The following is a 25,229-nucleotide window of genomic DNA, read 5'->3' on the forward strand; positions in this document are numbered from 1 at the left end:
TATACCAATCTCCTCACATCAAAAGAGAAAGTTAGCTCGTCATAAACATACCTTAAGAAAACTCTCTGACAAAAAGGTATCTTTGAAAAAGAAGCGTAACCTCATTGTTCAAAACGGAGGATTTCTACTGCCACTCCTTTTACCCGCAGCTCTCAGCGTTTTAACGACTCTGTTAAACAAATAAATAAATATGGAATATGCTAAAAAGATGATATTAGTACCCGAACATATCGTTTCACGCCACGTTCCATCTGACGAAAAACTCAGCGAATTGGATCGCGAAATGAAAAAAATATTACAATCACAGTTGGACGAAGATGAGAAAATAAAAATGTACAATCAAGTATTGTTAAAAAGAATAAAAATTGATTTATTAAATTCACCTGTACCAAATCAGGAGACTCCCTCTGAAGAATTACCTGAAATGAAACCTGAAATAAAGGAGGAGAATTATATTGAAAGTTTAATGCTGTCTGCCATTCCAAAACAGTACATGACGAACACAAAAAACATTCTAGATGTTTTTAAGAGAAACAACAGCATAGTGTCTTGGACACCTCGAGGGGAACTCGTACACAAAGGAAACGTAGTGAAAAATTCGAACATGGTAGATTTGATCAACAGTGTGGTGAGAAAAAGGAAAAGTGATACGTTTATTCCAGGACAAGAAGAATTTCGTGAAATTCTCAAAGACATTAATTTACCACAATCATTTATTAAAAATGAATCCTATGTTTCGCAAAAAGGATATTCTCTTGTACGCAAAGTGAAAAAATCTAAAATTAAATCATGTCAATGGTTACAAATGTAATTGATACGTGAACGTATTTACTACAAATAAATAAATTAATTAATAAATTTGCCGTTTTTACTTCTTTCTTCATTTCTTACTTTACGATTACGTTATCATTCAACGTCCGCGTGACGCGAAAAGCGGGGCGGGCGGGCGAGCGGGCGGGTGGTCGCGGCGCCTCCCCTCGCGTCCGTACGCGGTGGATTGGCGCGACGTTATTCTAATTATAAACCGTAATTATAATCATTTGACGCTTTATTATCGCGAATACGTCATAAGAAACATTCTATCACTATCACACACCCTCGTGTTCCTTACACAGATCCCATCATGCCTTTAGACAGTCGAGTCGTTTCTTTGATAATGATTATTCTGATAAACGTAATACTTTTCACCGCAAACATTTTAAACACACATAATGTCGTAGACTTATGCCGTCGAGATGGAATCGCAATTTCGGATAACGTCTCCTTCACTATTTGCAATGATACATTCGATTTAAAATACAATGGACAGAGAAAAATCAGTGTTGTTGCTGCTTTTCAGATAATGAACGAAAGCGATATCAACCCTGAAAATGAGACACTGAATCCATTACGATTGTCTGCGTAAAGAGTGGATAAGAAACTATCCTAAATGGTGAGATAGAGGATTTGACATTTTCTTTTTTCAGTTTAGAAGAAAGAATTTGACAATAAGTAGATAGGTATACCTATTTCAGATAAAAAAAAAAAAACTTTGTTTAATGGGTAAAGTAAAAGAATCAGTTTTTATGGACGAAAAGTATTTTATCGATGAGTAAGGGAGAGTCTCTTTTCATCGACAAAGTGGTAGAAAATTTTATCATCGTCAAGAGAATGTTCTTTCATTGGTAACGATAAACTGATGTCTCTTAGTAATGCTTAATGAGGAATAGTGAGTTATCTACAAACATTGTCGCCTGTACATGTCTACCTACTGCACTTAGCAGCTACCCCTACTTTTATTTATTTGTTTATTTTCGTTGTTTGGAAACTAATGATAAGTTTCAATATAAAAGGGGGGTGCTTCAACGTAGGATAGAGCCAAATCTCGTCCACACGTCTTAGGGTGAACTTCACCTCCGTAAATTTACAGATATTTATTTTCTCCACCCCAAAATGGATACACCTTTGGATATGACCATGGATGATGAAGAAGCTGATCGAGTCATTAGAAATATCTCACAAGTAAGTAACATTTATTAATTCATTTTCTTTTATTTACTTTTAGTTATTTATTTTTCTTTCGTTCTCCTTTTTCTCTTTTGAATATTACTAGTAATAGAAATATAACATCTTCTCCTGTTGTTATTTAATTATTTATTTATGATAAAGAATGCTGATGTTATATGACATAAATTCTAAAATAAGATTTTTCACTCTTCAATCTATACTATTTTCTTGCAAATGTTTCAGTTCTATTTTAATACTGATCTGCATTTTTTTATTATCATTATTTCAGGAAATGATAAATTAATTCATTTTCTTTTTATTCACTTTTAGTTATTCATTTATTTATTTTTCTTTCGTTCTCATTTTTCTCTTTTGAATATTACTAGTAATAGAAATATAACATCTTCTCCTGTTGTTATTTAATTATTTATTTATGTTAAAGAATGGAGATGTTATATGACATACATAAATTCTAAATTAAGATTTTTCACTCTTCAATGTTTTCTTTTTTCTTACAAATGTTTCAGTTCTATTGTAATACTGATCCACATTTTTTATTATCATTATTTCAGGAAATGATAGATAGAATTAATCGGGAATATGCTTCATCTAAATCAGAATCTGTCGCAAATGTCAAAAAAAGACGAAAAAGACGAAGGGTGTCATCAAGTGATGAGGAGATGGACGATCCTGAAGCCGATAGAGCTGTCGCTGATGCCGTTCTCGATTCTCCCATGGAGTGTGAGGAAGAGAATATCCCCCAACCCAGCGTGAGTAAGTTTGTTTGTCTATACATCATATTATATTATGTTTCTCGAAATTACATTTATCGCAACAGAATTGTTTAATATTTAAAGACTTGTTTGTAGTTTTTTCGCTACGATTAAATCTAAAAGAGTAGCTTTTCTAAAAAATTAATTAAAATATAAATAAGACTTTTCAAAACAAAATAAAAATGAATGAAACATCAAGTTAACATCAACTTTTAACCTTACATTTTGAAATTTTATCTACTTTTGATTTTAGACTTCATCGACTTCTATTCAGACTTTTAGATATTTATGCTTAGGACTTTTAGCTCTCATTGATTTTAGTTTTGAGATTTTGTTTTCATCTCTTGTTTCCTTATTATTATAATCATTTAATTCTCGACATTTACACCGACGCTATTAGATTTCATTGCCTTTAAAGCATGTTTTTAATTGTCAAATGTTTTAGTTAATACACTTTTAACTGATCACCACCACTGTCATTTGGCAAAATTTTACTGTAGTTTTAAGAGAAATTTCAATGTGATAATTTAACTTTTATCTCCGTTTACCCCCTTGGGGTGGGTCGGAGTTCAACCTATCAAGTTAATATTAATTTAAACTCTTTTGCTTCCCTTTTCATCTTTTTTTTTTAAAATGTTTTTTTCCTTTCAAGTCGTATGACTTTTATTTTATTTTTAAATTGCATGACAAATTTTTTGTTTCTGTTATTTATAGACGTCCAATGATGTGCAGATGGAAATGAGTGGAGTGGCTGATGGAAGGAGAGGACTAGAGTCGTTTCAAAGCCAGATGTTACACAGTAGTAAGAATAAAGACTTATTATTATTCTTAGAGGATGTTAAGCCACAATTGTTAAATGCCCTCCGATTAACAATCTCATCAGCTCCTATTAAATGGTACGTCTGTATTAAGGCACTTTTCTCTCGTAAAGGACAAGATGGGGAGAGAGAACTTGCGAGTTCCTTTTTTAGGAGTTGTAATCAAGTATCGCTAAGTTGTAACTCATTAAATGAGGAAGTGAAGTGTGCATACGTTAAGATTATCTCATCTTTTGACGAATTTGTCGATAGAGGTAGTGGGTGGTTACTAGAAGAAGTGAACTACTTAGAATTAAATTCCGCTCTTTATGTTCCATTTAACGGTTCCTCCTACATCCCCCTCCCACCGGAAATAGTCAAACGACGGGCTGTCTTGAATATTCGAAACATGAGCGATGAAAAATGTTTTTTATATTGCGTACTAGCTCATATTCACCCTTGTAACGATAATAAACATGCGAATCGCCCTTCAAATTATAAACCCTTTGAAAATGAATTAAACTTGACAGGTATATCATTTCCCATGCAACTTAATAAAGTTTCTAAATTTGAGAAACAAAATAATTTATCAATAAATGTATTTGGACATGAAAAAGGAGACATATTCCCTCTTCATCTTTCAACAAACAGAAGCGGAGTGCATCACATAAATCTTTTACTAATATCCGAGAGAGAAACCCGACACTTTTGTTTAATTCGAAATATGAGTAGACTTTTATCTTATTTAACCCATCACAACGGTGCATTATTTTATTGTGACTTTTGTCTCCATCGTTTTGCGACTAAACCTGCTTTAGATGATCACGTTGTTTATTGTAAAGAACATAAAATGCAGAAAACTAAGATGCCTAATGATCAAGAGAGAGTTTTAAAATTTAATTCCGTGCACTTGATGCACAAAATTCCATATGTGATATACGCTGATTTTGAGTGTATATTATCTAAAAATGAAACTTCATTAAGATCGCAAACTGAAGTAAATGCTCATCACATACCCTGCGGATATTCATACGTCATTATTGGGAATGAAGGTGAATGCATTAAACCTCCCGTCGTGTATTGCGGAGAAAATGCTGCGGAACATCTCGTTCATAGTTTATTGAGGGAAGAAAGGATGATTAAAGATTTACTTTCTGCCAATAAACCTATGCAATTAAGTAATGAGGACTATGAAATGTTTTTAAATCAAACTCATTGTTCTATTTGTGAAGAGCCCTTGAATGATGATAGAGTGAGAGATCACTGTCATATATCAGGTGCTTTTCGCGGTGCCTTACACTCAAAATGTAACTTGAATTATAAACTTATTCAAAAAATACCTGTCATATTCCACAATCTAAAAGGATATGACAGTCATCACATCATTAAAACTCTTAGTAAATTTAAAAACAAAAAAACGACGTGTATTGCAACAAACTCTGAAAAATTCATAACCTTTTCTATCAGTAATCTCCAATTTTTAGACTCTCTACAGTTTTTACCATCTTCCCTCGATAAGCTAGCGAACAACTTGGATGAATGCGATTTTCGTATCCTTTCTTCTCAAATAGAACCGGAATTACTCCCCCTTTTACGTCGTAAAGGTGTTTACCCCTATGATTACTTTGACTGTATGGAGAAATTCAATGAAACCGAGTTACCCCCTCGCGAGCTTTTTTACAATAGTTTAAATGATACACATATTACTGAAGCGGAATATAATCATGCGTGTACGGTATTTCAAACTTTTAATATGCAATCTTTAAGAGATTATCATAATTTATATGTTAAGACTGATACTCTCCTTTTGGCCGATGTGTTCGAAAAATTTAGATCTTTATGCTTAACGCATTTCAAAATTGACGCATGCCACACCTTCACCTTACCAGGTTATGCGTGGCAGGCGTGTCTAAAAATGACACGCGTCGAACTGGAACTTTTAACTGACCCCACCATGCATTTATTTGTCGAAAGGGGAATAAGGGGTGGTGTCTCCATGATTTCAAACCGGTATGCCCGAGCCAATAACATTTACATGGGTAATGAATTTGATTGTAATATTCCCTCATCCTATATCATTTATTTAGATATGAATAACCTCTATGGTGGAGCAATGCAAAGCTACTTGCCTACAAAACAATTCCGTTGGTCGCAAAATTTAGATCTATCCGTAGAATACATACAATCATTATCTGATGAGGCAGACGAAGGGATGATTCTCGAGGTAGACCTGGAATATCCTGCAGAATTACATGAGTTACACAATGACCTTCCAGTCGCTCCTGAACAAATGAAAGTACAATTCAATATGCTCTCTCCATACTCTCAAAGAGCTGCAGCCGCATTAAATGTTTCTAATAATTATAATGTATCGAAACTGATACCAAATTTAAATGATAAATGTAGATATATCCTTCATTACCGAAATTTGAAATTATATTTAAATTTAGGACTCAAAATGACTAAAATACATAAAATTCTCTTATTCAAACAAGAACCTTGGCTTCGTGCATACATTAATTTCAACACAAACATGCGGAAAAATGCAACTAATTCTTTTGACAAAGATTTTTGGAAGTTAATGAATAACGCGGTTTTCGGTAAGAGTATGGAGAACGTACGCAATCGCTTAAACGTGGACATTGTAACAGATAAGAAAAGGGCGTTAAAATTAATTGCATCCCCCTCTTTCCAATCGTTTAAAATTATTGATCCAGATTTAGTTATTGTAACACGAAATGTTACATCCTTAACTCTTAATCGTCCTCTGTATACTGGTTTCTCCGTTTTGGATATTAGTAAGACTTTCATGTATCAGTTTCATTATAATCATATTAAAACTAAATATGGTGATAAAGCGAAACTACTATTTACTGATACCGACTCTCTTTGTTATGAGATTCAGACTGAAAATGTCTACTTGGACATGTCCCATCACCTCGAGCTTTATGACACTTCTGATTACCCCGAAGATCATTTTTTATATTGCAGTAAAAATAAGAAAGTAGTAGGTAAAATGAAAGATGAGATGAATGGTGTTATCGTGAAAGAATTCGTCGGGTTGCGCTCAAAAATGTATTCTTTATTAACTGGGAAAGGTGAAAAGAAAACAGCGAAAGGAGTCGTGAAAAATGTTAGAGAAAAACGTTTAAAGCATGACATGTTTAAAAAATGTCTTTTCGAAAATTGCAGATTTCGGGAAAACATGAAAACTATTGTTTCAAAAAATCATGAATTACTTTCGATTACAACTAATAAACTAGCCCTTTGTCCTCTAGATGATAAGCGGTACATATTAGAAAACGGGTGTGACACTTTAGCACACGGTCACTTTAAAATCGGGGGTTCTTAATTGTTTATTTATTATTTTAAAATTTAGCGTAGCAAACTTCACTTCCCATTTAAATAAATTATTATTTATTTTATTTCCCCCCTATTTATTTGTACATAAAATGTATGTGAGAAAGACTTGTCTTTATTGTTACAACAGTTTTATTATTTATTGTCTTCAACCAGCTACAATCAGCTATAAAAGGATGTATGTAATTGTGTAAAGTATCTTTTTATTCAATAAAAATCTGTTTATCTTTCTTTTTTGACTTTATTATTTCCTTTCTATTTCATTACACGTATAGAAACAAGTAAAATGGCATGATCTTTTTATTTACAGCGGACAATGAAAAAATGTATAAAGAAATATGAAAATAACTATATAATAAAAATATAGATAGGAGTGAAAACGAGAAAAAATATCTAAGAACTAAGTGAATAAAGAAAAGGACAAAACTAAAATAATAATAATAAATTTAAAAGAAATGAAAAAATTATTAATAATAAAAAAATACTTACTAGGCAAAATTACTTGCAAGTGTAAAATAAAATGCAATAAATATTTTCATATATTTGATAGTTTAATTGCTTATAAATGAGTCTAATTTTGCTCATTAATACTCTAAGAAATAATAAATGGATTATAATTAAAATATGTAAAAAGAGAAATGAAACTTTTATACTTGAGAGATACTTCTTTATTTTAAAACAAAGTTGAGAAAAGTTACATTGTTCAATGGAGATGCACAAAATCTTATATTTCTTTAAAGTGGATGTGTTTTCATGGTACAACGGTTAAGCGTGCTGCTCAATCGCTGTGCCATGAAAACATTTTGTAATTGTTAGGTTGTTGGTTCGAAACGCATCTTAAAATATCTGTATTTATATATTACCTTAGAAAATTATTCAGTTTATATAAGAAAAAAAGAAAATAAGATGCTTGCTATTTCATACACTAGATGTCAGCATGAGTACTCCATTTTTCACATTTTAAAAGAGTATAGATTCTAAAACTTTAGTACTTATTTCACTCACCAGATGGAGTCACGAGTATTAAAAAAATATACTTAATTTAATTTTAAACAGAACAGTAGCACCAATAGAAATTAAGTGAGGTATAGCTCTCATCCTATAGTCAAGAGGACATCGATCCGAAGTGGGGTTGAACGCTCATCCCATAGAACTAGAGTAAAAGAGGACATCGACCCAAAGTGGGGTTGAACGCTCATCCCATAGTAAAAAAAAAGTGGGGTTGAACGCTCATCCCATAGTAAAAAAAGTGGGGTTGAACGCTCAATTTTCCCCTACTGATTTATTTTACTAATATAGTTATGTTTAGTATTGTGTCATATATATTCACTGAAAATTTCAAGCAAATATGTTGTATATTTAAGGAGTTATGGCTATTTTACCAAAAGTCCTGGTTTTACGTATTTTGCGTTAACGAGGACTACCCTGTTCCCTTAAGATACTAAAAGCAACTATTTCCGCCATTTTTTTTCTGTGCCAACCCTGTCTGTCATTTAACAGTCCTGTTTAGTTTGTAGTTACAGTGTTTAAATTAGTTTAGATCATTTTTTTAATATTAAATTTTCTTTTACTTAATATCTATTGCTCCTTTTTAGGCTGAAGTTGATGGTATCCCAGAATAAGAGCAAGCGGGAAAAAGATATAATTTCCAAAATCACAAGTATACCCACCCATATGTATTGAAAAGGAATGCTTAAGGTGTGAATCTCTGAAAACAGAGAATTCATTATTAAAGAAACAGGTTATAGATCTCGCTGGCGACGTCAAAGCCAAAGAGGAAGCTATCGAGAATATCCGGATAAAATATAAAAAACTTAAATCAAAATATAAGCAGCGAAAGGAACAAGAGACAGAGGCTGAGTTGGCGCAAAACCTCATCAAAATCAGGGAATCTCTCATCGTAGATAAACATAGACTTGCCATATGCAGGGTGAATGATTTCTCGAAGTATACATGCGATATACTCGATGTTGTTTTTGGCCGGGAGAGCCTTTCCAAAAGCGTACTTTAAGGGATAAAAGGCTCTACGAAAGAAGGGCTCAATCCAGTTTATGTTTCAAAGATTATCCATAAATGTTGTAAATTTTGTCTCAATCCATCACTTGTGCAGGCCACTATTCGAAACAAACTAAATTCATGTTCAAAAGCTGAAAAAAGAAAAAAATCTTGTTGGCTTTATTTATTTAGCACTATGCAATATAGTAGACAGTATAGGTAATGTTCGGAATAGTTTTGCACTTATGTGAAATGAAGTCAACCAATGGAATTTTCATTTGTAAGTATCATCAAAACTTTACAATAAATCTGCTAAGTTTTTTCTTAACATTTACAGAATTTTTCTGAAGAAATATGAGTTTGCTCTGTCAAAGCCATTTTTTTTTCTTCAGAAAGTTAGTATGCTAATATTAACGTTTAAAAGTTTTCTCATTGAAATATATATTGTTTAGGAAAAGTGATCTCCTAAAGTATAAATATATTATGTGTTTATTCGGAATGTGTATACGCATTAAAATTTTTAGATTTCAATTCTCTGATAAAAATCATCTAGTCATATGGTAGCGATTACCTAATCATTTTAAAATTAGTTGTGACTGAACATATAATATTGGTAATCACCATATGTTATGAGTTTTAAATAAATTTTCACTAATACATGTTGATTAAAAAACAATTTCATTACTAATTCGCATTATTTCTTTACAAATTTATTCAAAGTGAATTCATTTATCAGTTTATTGTGCTACATTTAGCATTGTCTCTATTTTATGTGCAAAATTAATGATTTTAATTTTTTTTTTATTCATTTGCAAAACTCTACATTTAATACTTGACAATGCAGTATTTTAGTGTATAAAATAATTATTCATTCAAACAAATTGGAAATTATTCTTTTTTTTTTTAATTTTAAATTGATTATCATGTTTTCCTCTCTGCAAAATTCCAACAAGGCTCCATGGGGAGATTTTGGATAAAATTATACTTTAACAAAATATAATTTTATCCAAATTATTAATTATATTTTTAAAATTTTATTTTAACAAAAGATGTTTGTAGTCTTTATTTTGACATCTATTAAGTTAACTAATATTTTCAAATCATCTTTCAGGCTCTTTTAAAAAAAAATTTTTTTTTTTTAAGTTTACTAGTTTTGACTTAGCTAAAAATATATTTCCTCTTAATGATTACCATGAAAGTTGGAGACAAAACAAGCATCTCCACCCTTCTTAAACTTCAACTTATTTCAAAGCACCACGACGTTCATCTTCAGTGGATACCATCCCACGTTGACATCTTTGGCAATGAGCAAGCTGATCGCTTGGCCAAGGAGGGTTGTAGTCATTTAACATCTTCATCAGCCTTTACCTTTTCAGAGTGTCAGTCCAAAATCAAAAGCCATCTATCAAAAAATTGGAGGATCCCCCCCCTCTCATCATTGGTATGCGGCCAAGGAACCGGGCTCTTCACTTGTTCATATAGGTGATAAAGTGTCTCAGACAGCTATTTCCAGATTGGCAAGTGGACACACGAATAGTCTCTCGTACTTTAAAGGAAGAAAGACTAATGCAGTCTGCTCCAAATGTGAAGCCCAGCAGGCCTCAGACGAACATATCCTCGACTGCTTGGGCCTTTCCAAGGAGGATTTATATGCTTCTCCACTTCTTGTAATCGACTTTTTGAGGGTCAACAACCTACTGGCTCTTGTCTGACTTCGTCAGACAATTAGAGGATAAGAAACAACAACAACCATGAATGTTGATTATGCAATTAAAAACAAATTGCAAAAATTCTTTAAAAAATACTGCAGTTTGAAGACTGCGGTGATTTGGCCAATTCCACTACAGAATTTTTAAAGTCGAAGAACTACAGTTTACAAACTGTAGTAATTTTGTAGTTCTTCGACTTTAAAAATTCTGTAGTGGAATTGGTCAAATCACCGCAGTCTTTAAAGTGCAGTTTTTCTTCAAAATCACTGCAGTTTATTTTCAGCTGGGAATCGATTCAAATTAGTAATGAAAATTACGAAAGAGCATGGAATGCACTTGAAGAACGTTATGAAAACGAAACAGAAATCATGAACGCAGCATTAAACAGGTTAATTTCTCAAACTAGCTTAAAATATGAATCCGCGTCAGGATTACGAAAATGAATTGATACTACTTCACAATGTATTGATACATTAAAAGTCCTTAACAACCTGTAGAACATTGGGACACTTTTTTCTTTTAAAAGGAAAACTTGATCCAGAAACACTTCGCTTTTGGACGTTAAAACAAACAAAAAATACCCCTTCGTTCGCGGAATTCAGAACTTTTGTTTTGAATAATGCCAACGGGCTAGCATCTTTGGCTCTACGCCAAAAAGAAAAAATAGGTGAAAGCATTGAAAGCGGAGCCAATCGAAATCAAAAAGCAAATAAATCATCATTTTCATCACAATTAGTTTCACATTTTTGTTTGTTTTGCAAAAGTGATACTCATTTCGGATTATTCAGATGCAATAGTTTTATTAAACTTCCGATAAATGAAAAATGGGTTAACAAAAATAAGCTTTGTGCGAATTGTCTCAAATTGAATAAAACTCATTCAGTTACGAAATGCCGTATGGGAGGGAACTTGTAAAAATTGCGCTCAGCCGCATAATACATTATTATGTTCTAAAAATTCAAATGAAACAAAATTAATAGCACAGGGGGAAAACGAAATAATTTCCCACCCACCGCTGTTGTTAATGTTCAGGGCGGTGATGGCTCACTACATAAATGCAGACTCCTTATAGATTCAGCCAGTCAAGGCACATTCATTAAGGAGAGCTGTGTTAATTTATTAAAGTTAAAACGAAATCGTGCGAGCATCAGTGTTGATGGCCTAAGTTCACAAAGGGTAGGTAAGGTTACAGGTTCAGTTCAACTACACATCATCATTTTACAAAAATGCTAACATTACGACAGAAGCTTCAATTATACTTATTTACTACTTATATTTGTTTAAATATAAGTAGTAGGAGCTATATGTTGGGGGAAATTGAGAGGATCCGAAATATTTTTCTATTAATTCAAATTACGCAAATATTTATTTGCTTTAAATCTCCAAGTTACTATCTTTTCACGATATTCTTCGGCGGTTTCTAATTCTTTATCTATATCCTGTGGATTAAACAGATTCTCTAATTCAGAATCAACTGTTTTGAGAGACTCGAATTTATCACTTAATTGTTCAATAATCAGTTCAATTTCGGTTTCTTCATCAGTTATTTCGTTTCTTTGAATTTCTGATTCAATCTTAGAAATTAGCCTAGATAGTAACTGATGCTCTTAACGTAGTGCGTTCTTTTTAAGAAGTTCAATGTCTGTGGTCATTTTAGAGCTATTATCATTCACAGGATTTTCAGTTCCAGTGTCCATTATCAATAAAATATTTATAATAATAATTCTTATTTTATTAACATACGAACCGATATCCCGGCAGGGATGCCATATGAAAAAAAGAAAACTTAATTCTTTTTCTACTTTAATAGAACAGGTATCAATAATAGGTTTCTTACCTGGTTCTTCTACCCAGTTCAGTTCGTACCTAAATAAATCTTTAGAAAAATGACCACATACTCAAGAAGAAATACTCTTTTAAATTAGTTAACAGGTGTATATTAACGATACAACACTACAAAAAAAAAACACGATCTCTAGTCTGCCAGTAACACAAAAGCTCTCAAATTTTTTTTGTTCTTAGAGAGAGTTCTATATCCAGTGGCGCCTTCTAGTATGTCCTCTGGCAAGGAAAATGGTATTCTGTTTTGAACATTGCTACTAAAGAAAGTTTTTTTTTTTACTAGAATTTATGGATGTTTTTATTCTGTTGCTTGAAATATTATATAGTAAATTTTTATTACTGTGTTCTTGAAGTCGAATGCTCTTTTTTTTTAATGTTCTTAACAGTGATTTAGTCAGAAAAATGAAAGAATTTTTTTTTTTTTTATCAGCATCCTAGCCCTAGAAGCCTTATTCGTGTCTCACTTGTGGACACAAATAGGAGAGTGATCTAGATAGTTTTCCAGTGTAATACTGTGATTTACACAGTGCTCTTTTGCAACCTTTAATTTTTCATTCAAAGAACGATATTTTTTACCTCTGTTGGGGTGGCCCTGCTCTGCCAGCATCTAGCATCATGATACTTCCTTCGTTCTCGGTTTGAATATTTCGTAAGAATGTAATCATTGCGAAAATATTCAGCCGAGATGAGGCACGTTTATTTATTTTTTAGGTGTTTTGGGGTATTAATCCACTTTTAGATGCACCTGGATTTCAGCCCCCACCCCTCTAAGAAGCTGCAGCTATGATGGAGGAGATAATGATATAGGGAGTTAAAGAGGGCTGGTGCACTTAGGGTCGCACACCCCTTCGGTTTGGCGTACGAAAGGGACACCCCTACGGGTTGGTGTCCGTAAGGATGACGCGCCAGCAATTAAGTGAGAGGTTGAACTGATGAGTCTTACCTGCTGATAAAAATATTCTTAAATGTAAGGGAGGGGGAAGGAAATTCTCCTCGAAGGAAAAGTAGATTAATACCCCAAAGAAACGTTGCAGTGCACGTGTCTGCATTAAAGATGAGCAATTTCATTCAATGTCTGGAACTCATAATCATGAACTAGAGGAAAAAATGGTTTTCAAAAGAACTCTTTTGAAGAGAATGAAAGAAAGTGCATCCGAAGAAAAAACTCCAGTAAAGAGAATTTATGAGTAAGTTTTCATTTTTAATATTTAATTAAAATTTGTTTTAATTCTGTTAAATTAAAAATAATAATTACTGAAAAAAATCTTTATGAAAAATTAGAAAAAATAAGAAATAAATCTCAAGATAAGACACAATATAAGTTTAAACTCTACTTTAATATAGTACATAAAACTAATGTTTCAAAATTTATATATTTATGAACTATGTCACGTTTTTTCATTCAGCCGAATACAAAAGTAATTATTTTATTTCATTTTTATTGATTTATTTATTTAGTTATTATTTATTTAGTTATTATTTTTTTATTATACCAAGTAACAAAATAATGAAACAATAAAAGAACTTATATTCTCCTACATAAAACAGATTTTCGAAAAATTTATATATTTATTTTAATTATGTCACTTTATTTTAATAGAATCAAATATAAATTAATATTAATTAAATTTTTATGAGGAAAATGGTAATTTCATCATAAAAATTGTACCCCCTTTTTGATATCCCCTTTTGAAAAAATTATAAAAAAAAATTTATATACTCCTTTAATGTACATAAAACATATTCTTAAATATTTATTAAACTATGTCAATTTTTTGTTTTTTATTCAGTATTAATAATTTAGTATATAATAAGTATTCAGTATATAATATTATTCAGTATATAACATTATTCAGTGTACAATAAGTATTACATACAATAAAATTTAATTTTAATGAGCTTAATTTAGTTGGACACTTTTTTATTCAATCGTGTTAGATTTAAATCTATTAATAAATATGAAATGTTACATTTGTTAGGGAATTAGTTTTTTCTTCCTATTGAGTTTAATAAAACTGTTTTTATTGCCCTTTTAACTTAAAAAAATGAACTGCAGATAAATATTTTCGCTTATACATTGATTTAATCTTAAATTTCAACCTGAACTACAGTTTCCATACTTAGGTTTAACATTGCTAATAAACTTTTTCCGTTATTTTCCAGTGAAGAGATAGCCGAAGCAGCTTCTTCAGTGGACGCAGCTGTTGGTTTGCCAGAATTTGATTGTATACACAAAGTGCTGTATAAAGCGAGACATTTTGAGCAGCCAGCACTTCCGAAAAGTGTTGACGACACACTCTGGACTGAGGAATATAAAAAAACAAAAGATGGCAGAGACTTCTAGCTCGGTGATGATGGGACCGGAGAATATAGACTATTGGTAAGAATATTTTTTCTCTTAGAAACTGATAATTTTTTTTTTAAATAATAGCTTAAAAGCTTTATGTGTTATGCATTCGTCTAAGAACAAACTATGCATTATACTCATAATATATGATAACAGAGCAAGTGTGTTTTTTATTACTCATAATTACTGTTTAACATGTCATAATATAAAAAAAAACTATTTATGAATGCGAAATTTTTAACTTAGTTTTCATGAATGTATTAAATAATTTAAACTTAAAAAATTACATCATATAAATTTTATCTAATAAATATCTTTTTTAATATATGTATAAAACATACACAATAAGTTGGCCTTAATATGAGGTTTAAACCTAGAAAGCAACTTATATATGTTCAAATATCGACTTTTAAAAACCTTTCATACCAGCTTTTTGATAAATTGTACTTATCTCTCTTTTCAGATATTTTGCACAACTGATAATTTAAAAAGGATGTGCTCCTCCAAAAAAATTTGGGCCGATGGCACATTTAAGATTGTCCCCTTCCTATTTAACCAGCTCTACACAATCCTCGGATTGTATCAAAATGAAATGTTTCCATTTGTATACTGCATCCTTCAAGATAAGAAAAAGGAAACATATAGAAGATCATTTCAGATGATAAAGGAGGAGGCAAGAAAGGTGGATGAGTTTTCCCCGGAAAATGCGTTGTTTGATTTAGAATTGGCGGCTATAAATGCCTTGATAGAAGAAGTGCCAAATGGATCAGTCTAGGGCTGCTTCTTTCATTACACGCAAAATGTTTGGAAGAAGGTAAATATTAACTAATTATAAAATTTTTTGTAGCATTCTGAATTCTGTTTACAATCAGAAAAAGTTTTCGGTTATTCCTATTTTCATACATGTAGCTTGGACCCAATAATTGTAAAAGCCTAAAGATGTTTCATATCTTCAGAATTGTTTCATCACTATTTCTCAACAAATTTCAAAAGAAATTGTTTAGTAAAAAATTTGAAGTCTCATTAATTTAACAAATTAAATTTCTTACTTATAAAAATGTAAATTTTTAGATGACTTATATAGTATTTTTAAAAATGGTTTTATTTTCATCTCCTTTATATAAATTATATCGTAAGTAACAATCATTGATTTATATAGTATATTTTCAATGCAGTCATTTCATTTAATGAAATGAAATTTAAATTCTATTACTATAGCTCATAATTTTCACTTGGAAATGTTTTAATTTTTTATATTATTAAAAAGAAAGTATCGCCCGAAGTCAATGAATACTTCTTTGACATTTGGTTAGAATGGATCCCTCCTGTTGATCTAGTTGAAAAGCTCAATAGTTACGAAAACGTCCGTAGTGGTATGATGAAATCTGTACAATCTTTTCATCAAAAGAAGACGTTTCCTCCTAAACAACCACCTCATGAGAGAAAACCCTATTTCCAAAGAATTGATAAGGTGAAAAAGAAGATTCTCCTGAAGTTGTATGCTATGGATGTGGCACGCCAGGTGTCATTAAACCTAAATGTCCTACTTGTGAAGAAAGTGACAAGAAAAACCATGGTACCCTCAGCAGTGCTATTTTTCAATCGGTATCTAGTCCATCAAGACAGTTGGCAACCCTCGAAGTGACTATTAATGGAGTCATGGGTTGTAATAAATAGGAATTTGCCAAAGATTTACTTGGTAAATTGCATAGTACTTATGCATCAGCGAGGGAAAATCTAGAAAATTCTGCGGAAAGTAGAAAGGCTCGTAGAGACAAAAACATCAAACAATATAATTTCCAAGTAGGTGATGAGGTATACTGGTTCAATCCTGTGTTAAAGAAAAACCAGTGCAAGAAATTTTCTAAATTTAATGAGGGCCCTTTCAAGGTGATTGAAGTCATATCTCCGGTCACTTTGAAAATCCAACATAAAAAAAATATTGGCTATACTAGGGTTGTTCATACGGAGAATGTGGCAAGGGCGGAGCAGAGATTGAAAATTTTGCGGTGAAAATGGGGAAAGAGTAGAGACGCCTGCTCCAGAAAATCTACTGTATGAGACAGGTAAATTCGTGCCTTTTCCGCAACCTCGTTATAACTTGAGACCACGAGTAAATGGACGGGTCGTAAGAAATTAATTTTTGTAAGAGCTATTGTTAATTTTGTTTAACTAAATTTTTCTTGTTTTAAATTGGTTTATAAATATTTTGGGTGGAATGTCAAATGTTCTCCAGAGTATGAAGGAGGAGTTTATATCTTGGGGTGTATATATTTGGTTACGTAGGCTGGAATGTAATAGGTCGGTGGAGACTGTTTTCTTTTGCAGGTGGACTACAGTCCTTTTATGTACATAAGTGTAAGTGGTTGGTCTCCACTGGTCATTGTAAGTTGCATAAGTAATCAGCCAAAACTGGGCGTGTCCCATTTTTGTTTTCCTATGTTATTTTGAAAATGTAGATTATGAATGTTTAGATGTTTAAAAGTTGAAAATTGATAACGTTGCTATACGGTCATTTCCTGATCTTTTATGGGCCACTTGAAAATGTATTGCTAAGAGTAGAGCAGATTAGTAATGTTTTTTAAAATTATGTATAGTTTAAGCGTCTTTGGCTCAAATTGGATTCCTCTTTTCTGTTTCCTTGCAAGGTGCACATTGTTGCGGGCAGATTTGATTTTAGTAATAAAGATCTAAAAGTAGGTTTAAAGCCGCGTGGTGCTTTTAGAGATTTTGAACTTTAAGCAGGAATTGTTTTTTGAACAGCCTTAGGAAAAAGGAAAGACAGAATTTTTTTATACCAGTAATCTAGTTTTCTTGGTTCTTGTTAATGTTTCAAAAAATTAAAAGTATTTTTTAATTTTTTTTTTTTGGTGAGGCGATGGTATTGTAGTAAATAGGAATTTATTGGAGTTTTTTTTGTATCAATACTTTTTAAAGAAGGGTTATTTTTCAATAGATGGCACCACTATGATAAAATTTAAATGCAATCAAAATTATGATATTTCATGAGAAATTTTTATTTACCACTATGATAAAATTTAAATGCAATCAAAATTATGATATTTCATGAGAAATTTTTATTTATCCTTTTAAAATGGGATTTTTGGGGTAGATTGCGGATATAAATTGTATTAACATTTAAGGAGGATTGGATTATCACTTTTATGGCGTATTAGTGGGTTTGTAGCTGGTTTTTCTTATGGATCTTTCTTTTGTTCTGACGTCCACTGGATGCAGGATGACTTTTGAGCAAGTAAACAGGTCAGTATGGATTATTTCGCCTTGATGAAAAAAGTATAAGAGGCGTGAAGAGTGGCTGAAAAAGCAGTACGACGGGAGTGCGGATCGTGCCCGATGGAATGTTGGGTTGAAACATCACCGCTGCAGGATCTATCATGGCTGCTAGAAGTGTGTTCTGAGCAGGTATCATCGAGAATGAGTTTAGATATAGCTGGAGTCTCGGAATGAGTTGATCTAGGCTGAAAGGTTGATGTTTGGAAAGAGTCTCTGGATGCCGCGACTAAGTACGCAACATTGGTCGGATGAGCTGTTGTCTGGAAGAAAGTTGATCTGAAGCCTCAGAATAGTTGACGGGAAGTGATAGACTGAATGTCGCTAAGTTCAAGACGGTTGGCAAGAATTGAGCGTTTCTCGGCAGAAAATCGAATGTTTCTAAAGAACTGAATGGCGGTGTGAAAGTCGAAGTTCTCCTAGTCCACAAGTCTAGCGGCAAACCCGGTGGGCGTTCCAGAAGGTGATCTGCAAGTTCCTTGTGTATTTATAAACTCTAATATCTTACCTTTTTAGAAGAGCATTTTATTCCGTATTTTAAATTATTTCTATCAGGTGTTAAGATACCTATTTTAAGATGAGCCTTGGATATTTAATTTTAATTATCTGTTGTAGGAATATAATGTCCTAAAGTTTAAATCTTTTTGTAAATTTAGAATAAGCTAGGATTTTTATTTCGTAAATGTCTCTTTTAGTGTGAATTAATTGAATGTTGTGCATATGAAATTGAAAAGTGCTTTTTATCGAAAAGTTTTATCTTGAGTATAACCATTTGGAAATTTAAAAGTGTATAAATTGGAAATTTTAGTGCACATGAAGGCATCTGGAAATGACTGAGGTTGTGTTTGTTGAAAATTTATAGTTATAATAAAATTTAATTTTTATTGTTAAATGTTTCATGTAATTCATTAGTTATTTGTCTATTTTTAAAACTGGGTAACTGTTACCAAAATTCAATTAAAAGATCACAGCCTTGCCAAAGTTTAAAGGGTAACGGTACAGGGTATTGCTTGCGCAGACACTGCCGCAACTCATTCAATTGCTAGTGAAACCCTTTACAATATATTGCAAAATCAAGGAACAACCTTCGCACCTAGTCCACTTGTAATGTTTCTGGCAGACGGTAGTAAGATCCAGAAAGAAGTCCATACCACTTGCGTGAAGATTCATCTCAGAGGTCGTACATCGCCTCTAAACCTTATTGCCATTCCTGGAACAAAGAAGAACAAGCGAACCCCGTGGAGACGAAAAACCGAGATTTAAAACATCGATTTGCAATCTTAGTTAACAACAGTCATGAGACTTGGTCAGAAAAACTTCCAGTGGTTCGTGTTGCACTCAACACCTTTAAGTTCAGTTCCACCGGGAAAACTGCTGCATTTCTCAATTTTGGTCGAGAATTGCGCGCAATCGACGACATTACAAAGGACTTTCGCGGAATTATTGACAATGACAACTTTGTAGCAGAGATGACTCCTTATCTAAAGAAATTAGAAAAATTTACTTCTGAAGCCAAGGAAATCATGCAAGAACAACAAGACAAAAATAAGTCGTATGCGGATCAGAAAAGAAGACATGCTCCTTCATACACTTCTGGATATTTAGTCCTGGTTACAAAACCGAGCCTATACAATAAAAATACTGGTGTTACGTCAAAATTTATGCCCCTCCGTGACGGACCTTTTGTCATCCTTGAACAAAAATTCCCAGTATCATATTCTGTGGCGAACACAGATTCAACTAATTTACCAGTAGGTGTATACCACACCTCAGCGTTGACTCCGTTCAGAGGAAATAAAACTCCACCTGTTCAAGCTTTGCGTAGAAGAGGAAGACCTGCCTGAACAATTAAACCCAGCTCTCCCACTCCTACCAATGCTCGAATACATCAAGGTTCACAAAGTGCCTTACCTTCTGACCCCTGGTCGGGTCGTCTTCGGGGTCAGTGGGGGAGGTTGTAACGGATAGTTAATTCGTAGCACCAGATGGCGCTACCCATCTATCCGCATAAACAATAACAATAGTCTTCACTTTGACTTAGCAAGTGAGATGACGCAAGATTACCTCCCGAACCTTTCTGGTTCCCTTTTACCCCAATCAGTTTGAGTAAAACTTTAAATTACTTTTTTTATTTTAGTCAATTAAAATACTGAGCGACGCCCGGTGGCTGAGCGGTAGCGCTTCGCGCTGTCGTGCCACAGATCCCTGGTTCGATCCTCGGGCCGGGCAAGGTTAACTCAGCCTTGTATCCCTTCAATGGGTCGATAAATGAGTACCAAGCATACTTGGGAACTAAACACTGGGGGTTCCGCGTTCGGCTGACCACCTGACCGGAACATCTGCTCCTGCACCCCAGAGCCCAAGATCAAGAAAACTGAGATGGGCACAGTAGGCCTTGGCCCTCTATGGGCTGTCGCGCCACTGAGTTTAGTTTAAAATACTGAGCTCTTAGTGATGGTGTTTCCTTCCATCCTCTTGTGTACTTACAATGCTCTTATTATTTATAAGAGGATTCTTTCATTGGATCTTATATATTTTTCTTTTCTGATTTATGGCCGCTTTCGAACCGAATGAATGAATTGATACTATTTCCTCCTCCACCGCCTCTAAGTTTAATTTCTTTGCCACACTACTCAATATGAAGGAGCGATGAGCCCCGAGGTCAAATAACACTCTATCTATGACTCTTCTCAATATCCAAAGGGTTTGCAAATATATGCTGCTTTTTGTGTTTTCGTTTTGTATGGAAGAAACTAAAGAATCTGTTTTCCCCCTTCACAGTTAAGATTATTGTGTTTTCAATTACAAATTGTACATCTCGTTTTAGACTTACAGTCCTTAACCAAGTGATTTCTTTTTAAACAAAGAAAACATCGCCATTCGCGTTTTAAAATTTCCTTTATCTCATTTATGCTTTTAGTACAAATATATATGCTTTTAGTACAAATATATCGGCTTTTAGTACAAATATCTAATTCATGATTTTCAAAACAAAATATACATTTTTTTTTATCTAACTATATATAAAAATCCAATGATAGTGTCGCACCAGCCAATGAAATCTAAGGTATCACGTGACAGTATGAAAGAAGTAGCCAATCCAAGCGAGGATGCAGTTTTAAGCCAATCAGAAAAGAGAACGCATTCGCGTCAAAGCTTTTTGTTGAATTACTTTGAGTGGGTTTTTGCTGATTACATCTCATCTTATCTTATCATTCTTATGCCTATCCAGTGATTGATATCTTTTAATGTTTGCATTTTTGTTGTTTGCTATTATAAAGCTTACTGAGGCTTGCTTACCTTAAAATGGTTAAATTTTAAATCACATTTATTTATTCAACTCATTTCAATCATTTGGAATTTCAGTATAATGTCTGACAGGACAGATCGCGATCGAGAATATCGCAGACAGCTGAGATTGGATCCCACGTTTTGTCAAAATGAACAAGAGCATCGAAGAATAAATCGACAAATGAAATGTTTGCCGATGTGGGAAACAGTAAAGCGATTTTCGCGTAACAAAAATATGCGTGCTACAGCACAAAGCTTCGGTGATTGGCTTCTTACTGTTGGAAACGGTTCAGTATCTTATCTGACAGTTCGTGAATTCCTATGTGAAAACATAATTAGTGAAGTTTTCGGTGAAATACTAACTGAAGATGTATTACGCACCTCAGTTCTTCTTGCTCCACTAAATGATCAAGTTCATAAACTTAACAGTGCCGTCCTACAAAAACTGCCCGGCAATATTATTGAATGCCGTTCATATGATAAAGCTACTTCATGTGATGGTGATGAAACGGACGATGAAAGTGTAACGTTGCGCTTTCAGCCAGAATATTTGGCGAAAGTCAATATCACAGGATTGCCGCTTCATAATCTTCAACTTAAAGTTGGAGCTGTAGTGATGCTAATCAGAAATTTGTGTATTGCCGATGCAATGGCACACGTCTGATTGTACGGAAAATAACTAAAAATGTTCTCTTTTGTACAGTTATGACTGGAAGTAAAGCTGGTAGTTCAGCTTGCATCCCTCGCATTACTTTATATACTGGTGATAATAAAGAGTTGCCCTTTGTTTTGCATCGCACGCAATTTCCAGTCAGACTCGCATTCGCTATGACAATCAATAAATCTCAAGGCCAGACTTTTGACAAAGTTGGCCTTTACATAGACCAGAATTCTCCACTATTTGGCCATGGCCAACTATATGTTGCTTTATCAAGGTGCCGGAGCATGTCTGGGATAAAAATTCAGATTGTTGGTGCAAATAGTGACATTGAAAGTTCCTCAATTAAGAACATTGTTTACACAGAAGTTTTGTAAATATCTTATTTTTGTGCATATTTTTTTCTTTGATAACCATTATGGTAAATTGTTATTATGTTTTTTATTTTTGTTTCTATAATTTGAATGTAAATTAATTGGGGGGGGGGGTGATGCCCTCTAAAGAGAGCATCCAGTATATGATTCCCTTTGAATTTAATCATGTTGCTTTAAGAACATTGTTTCTGCAGAAGTTTTGTAAATATCTTATTTTTTTGCATAGTTTTTTTCTTTGATAACCATTATGGTAAATACTAATAACATTTAATGCTGCTGCTCTCGGATTCCTATCGTATGTAATTTTTGAGAATTTCTTTCTTTCAAGACTACATTCTCTTTCATTGTTTCTATTTTTAGAGTAAGTCTGAAAACAATCGATTTCTTTTTTCTGAAGCGAAAATGTTCTTTCTCTTATTTCAATTTTCAAATAGTCTATCAATTTTGTCACATTCCATGATTCTGTTTCGTTATTATATTCACGGTTATAATTCAAAAATAAGCTATCAGGCATTAGTTTCGTTATAATAGGAAAAAGTAAATTACCATAACTTTCAAGTTGTATATCAAGTGATTCTAAACTATACCAATATGAATTTCGCATGTATCATACAATTCACGAAGTGCTGTTAAATTGAGGTAATGCGAATAGGAGACAAATTTAATAACTTACTAATGTGTGCTCTGATCAAAATTTCTTTTTTGTATCGCTCTTGAAGAATTGTAATGGCAAGATCGTAATTTTTATCTGACAATGATAATCCTTGTATTGCGGTTTGAGCTTTTGATTTTAACAAACTTTTTAAATAAGTGAATTTATCTAGTTTATTTAGATTTTGATTATTGTGTATCGCGGTTTTAAACTGAGACTAAAATTCTTGAAAATTCTCAGAATTACCATCAAATTTTTCGATGTGAAACTTAGGTAGCTCAACCTTAATTTTATTCTCTGCTACTAATGGATTAGTATGTGATACCAAGAACTATTAATAGCTGCAGTAAAATTGGAATTGGTTTGTGTTTCGTTTTATTGCAATTCTTTACTTTTGTAGTTAATTTTGGATTTAACAAAAATTATATTTTGTCTGTACTCTTGATTTGACGTAACTTCCGTTTCTAAAATTGTTAGGTCATCAATTTCTGCCTCAATTTTATCATTAAGAGAGTTTATTTGTGTTTCTTTATCATTTAATTGTGCTTCTTCCAAATTGAACAAATCTATTTCTTCTAATTTTTCATCTAAATTCTCATTAATTTCTTTAGTTGTACTAGCTTCTAATGTTTTTCTTTTCCATTTTCATTTATCTAGTTCCTTATTTTTAATTGGTTCAGTCATATTTAATATTTCCTCAGTTCAAATTCAACAATAGTAATAATTTCAAACAATCGCGCCGGGTTGGGCTCTAGATAAAGCAAGTCCAGCACAAAATTCACAAAAAAAAAGAAAAAAATTTCGTATTCACAAGAAAGAAAGAAATAATCTTCTTACCGTTTCTCAGAGGTGGGGTTCTGGCGATTGAATTCTGTTTTGATATTGCTATCATTGTCTCGAATATCTCAATTTAACAATATTAAATATATCTACTTTTATCCTTTATTTACATGAACCAATTACTATATAACAAAAAACAACCAAGTACAACATAACACACAACATCACACACAAAAAATCTACTACTTAATTTCTGTCGACATGATTACTATACGCATCTGCCTTAAAATAATTCTATATTCAACACTTAGGCTACACTTACGCTTTTTTCTACAGCGCGAGCGATCTCTATTTATTTGAATTAAAAATAATTCCAACAGCCGTGGCCTGAGTCTGTAGCCGAAAGGACCTGCGAAGGATTCGAACCCGAAGTGCCAGTGGAGGAGATTGTGTCTCTGGGAAAATCTATGGGCCTGGTGATGGATGAAAGAGACGTGAACGAGCTCGTCGAGGAGCACTTTCAGGAACTGACGACCGAGGATTTACAAGCATTCGGGGGTTCTGCAAGAAATTGGGTTCGAGGTGGAGGAGGTTATATCTACAAGTGAGATAAAAGAGAGCTTGGGAATGTGGGAGAGAAATTCACAGTTCGTGGAAAAGAAACACACCGAAAAAGTTGCAACTAGTCGTGCATCGGAGCTATTTAATGACACTTGCCTAACTCATTTCCGCAACATTCTGAAAGGTAGAAAGAAACAAAACTCCTTGGACAGTAATTTTTTTATTTTGAATCCGGCGAAAAGGCAAAGACCAGATAAGATAAAAGCAGTCACTAAAATTAAGCATACAGAAGCATTTAAGTGACCAAAATACAAATATGTATGTAGACTTTATAAAAGCAGTTTTTTTGCCATACATTCTCTTTTATTATGATTTTGTACAATATTTGTCATTTATAAATACATTTTTCTTATTCAAAAACAATTGGGGGTAGCATTTTTGGGGCTAGAACGGATTAATGGCATTTCAATTAATTTCAGTGAGAAAAATTGCTTTGAGATACGAGCTAAGTTACGGAACGAGTTTAACTCGTATCTCGAGGTACCATCAAAAAATTTATTTATGTTGGTTTAAGTAAGATTTTTGATAGTCCAACATGTGTTGATGGAAACCATCATACAACAATTTCCATCACTACAAAATTGAAAATTTTTCTTTATGTTACGATGGTAAACCATCAAGCAATGTTTGATTTTTAATGGATCTATATAAGCCATCATATTTTGATGGCAAATGTTTTACCATTATGATGGTCAACCAACAAGTTATGTTTTTTATTGTTGGACAAACAACAACCATCAAAATATGATGGAA

At 32.9% G+C, this 25,229-nt stretch overlaps 1 protein-coding gene across 1 annotated transcript; it reads left to right on the forward strand.

The window, feature by feature from the left end:
• The first annotated feature begins 1,801 nt into the window (after positions 1-1,801).
• On the forward strand, positions 1,802-7,147 carry LOC147807608 (uncharacterized). Its single transcript, XM_087165451.1, has 3 exons — positions 1,802-2,001; positions 2,559-2,756; positions 3,474-7,147. The coding sequence occupies exons 1-3, from the start codon at positions 1,933-1,935 to the stop codon at positions 6,906-6,908; spliced, it is 3,702 nt and encodes a 1,233-aa protein (XP_087021577.1). The 5' UTR covers positions 1,802-1,932; the 3' UTR covers positions 6,909-7,147.
• The last annotated feature ends 18,082 nt before the right edge of the window (positions 7,148-25,229 follow it).

The sequence above is a fragment of the Parasteatoda tepidariorum genome, chromosome 6 (genome assembly GCF_982258835.1).
Source record: "Parasteatoda tepidariorum strain Cologne lab strain chromosome 6, Ptep-v5.0, whole genome shotgun sequence".
In the NCBI taxonomy this organism is placed as follows: Eukaryota; Metazoa; Arthropoda; class Arachnida; order Araneae; family Theridiidae; genus Parasteatoda; species Parasteatoda tepidariorum.

Bases quoted from the DNA above. Each gene is read 5' to 3' on its own strand.
- LOC147807608 (XM_087165451.1), top strand. From the start codon at position 1,933: ATGGATACACCTTTGGATATGACCATGGATGATGAAGAAGCTGATCGA. The intron at 2,002-2,558 runs GTAAGTAACATT...TCATTATTTCAG, and splicing joins TCATTAGAAATATCTCACAA to GAAATGATAGATAGAATTAA. The intron at 2,757-3,473 runs GTGAGTAAGTTT...TGTTATTTATAG, and splicing joins AGAATATCCCCCAACCCAGC to ACGTCCAATGATGTGCAGAT.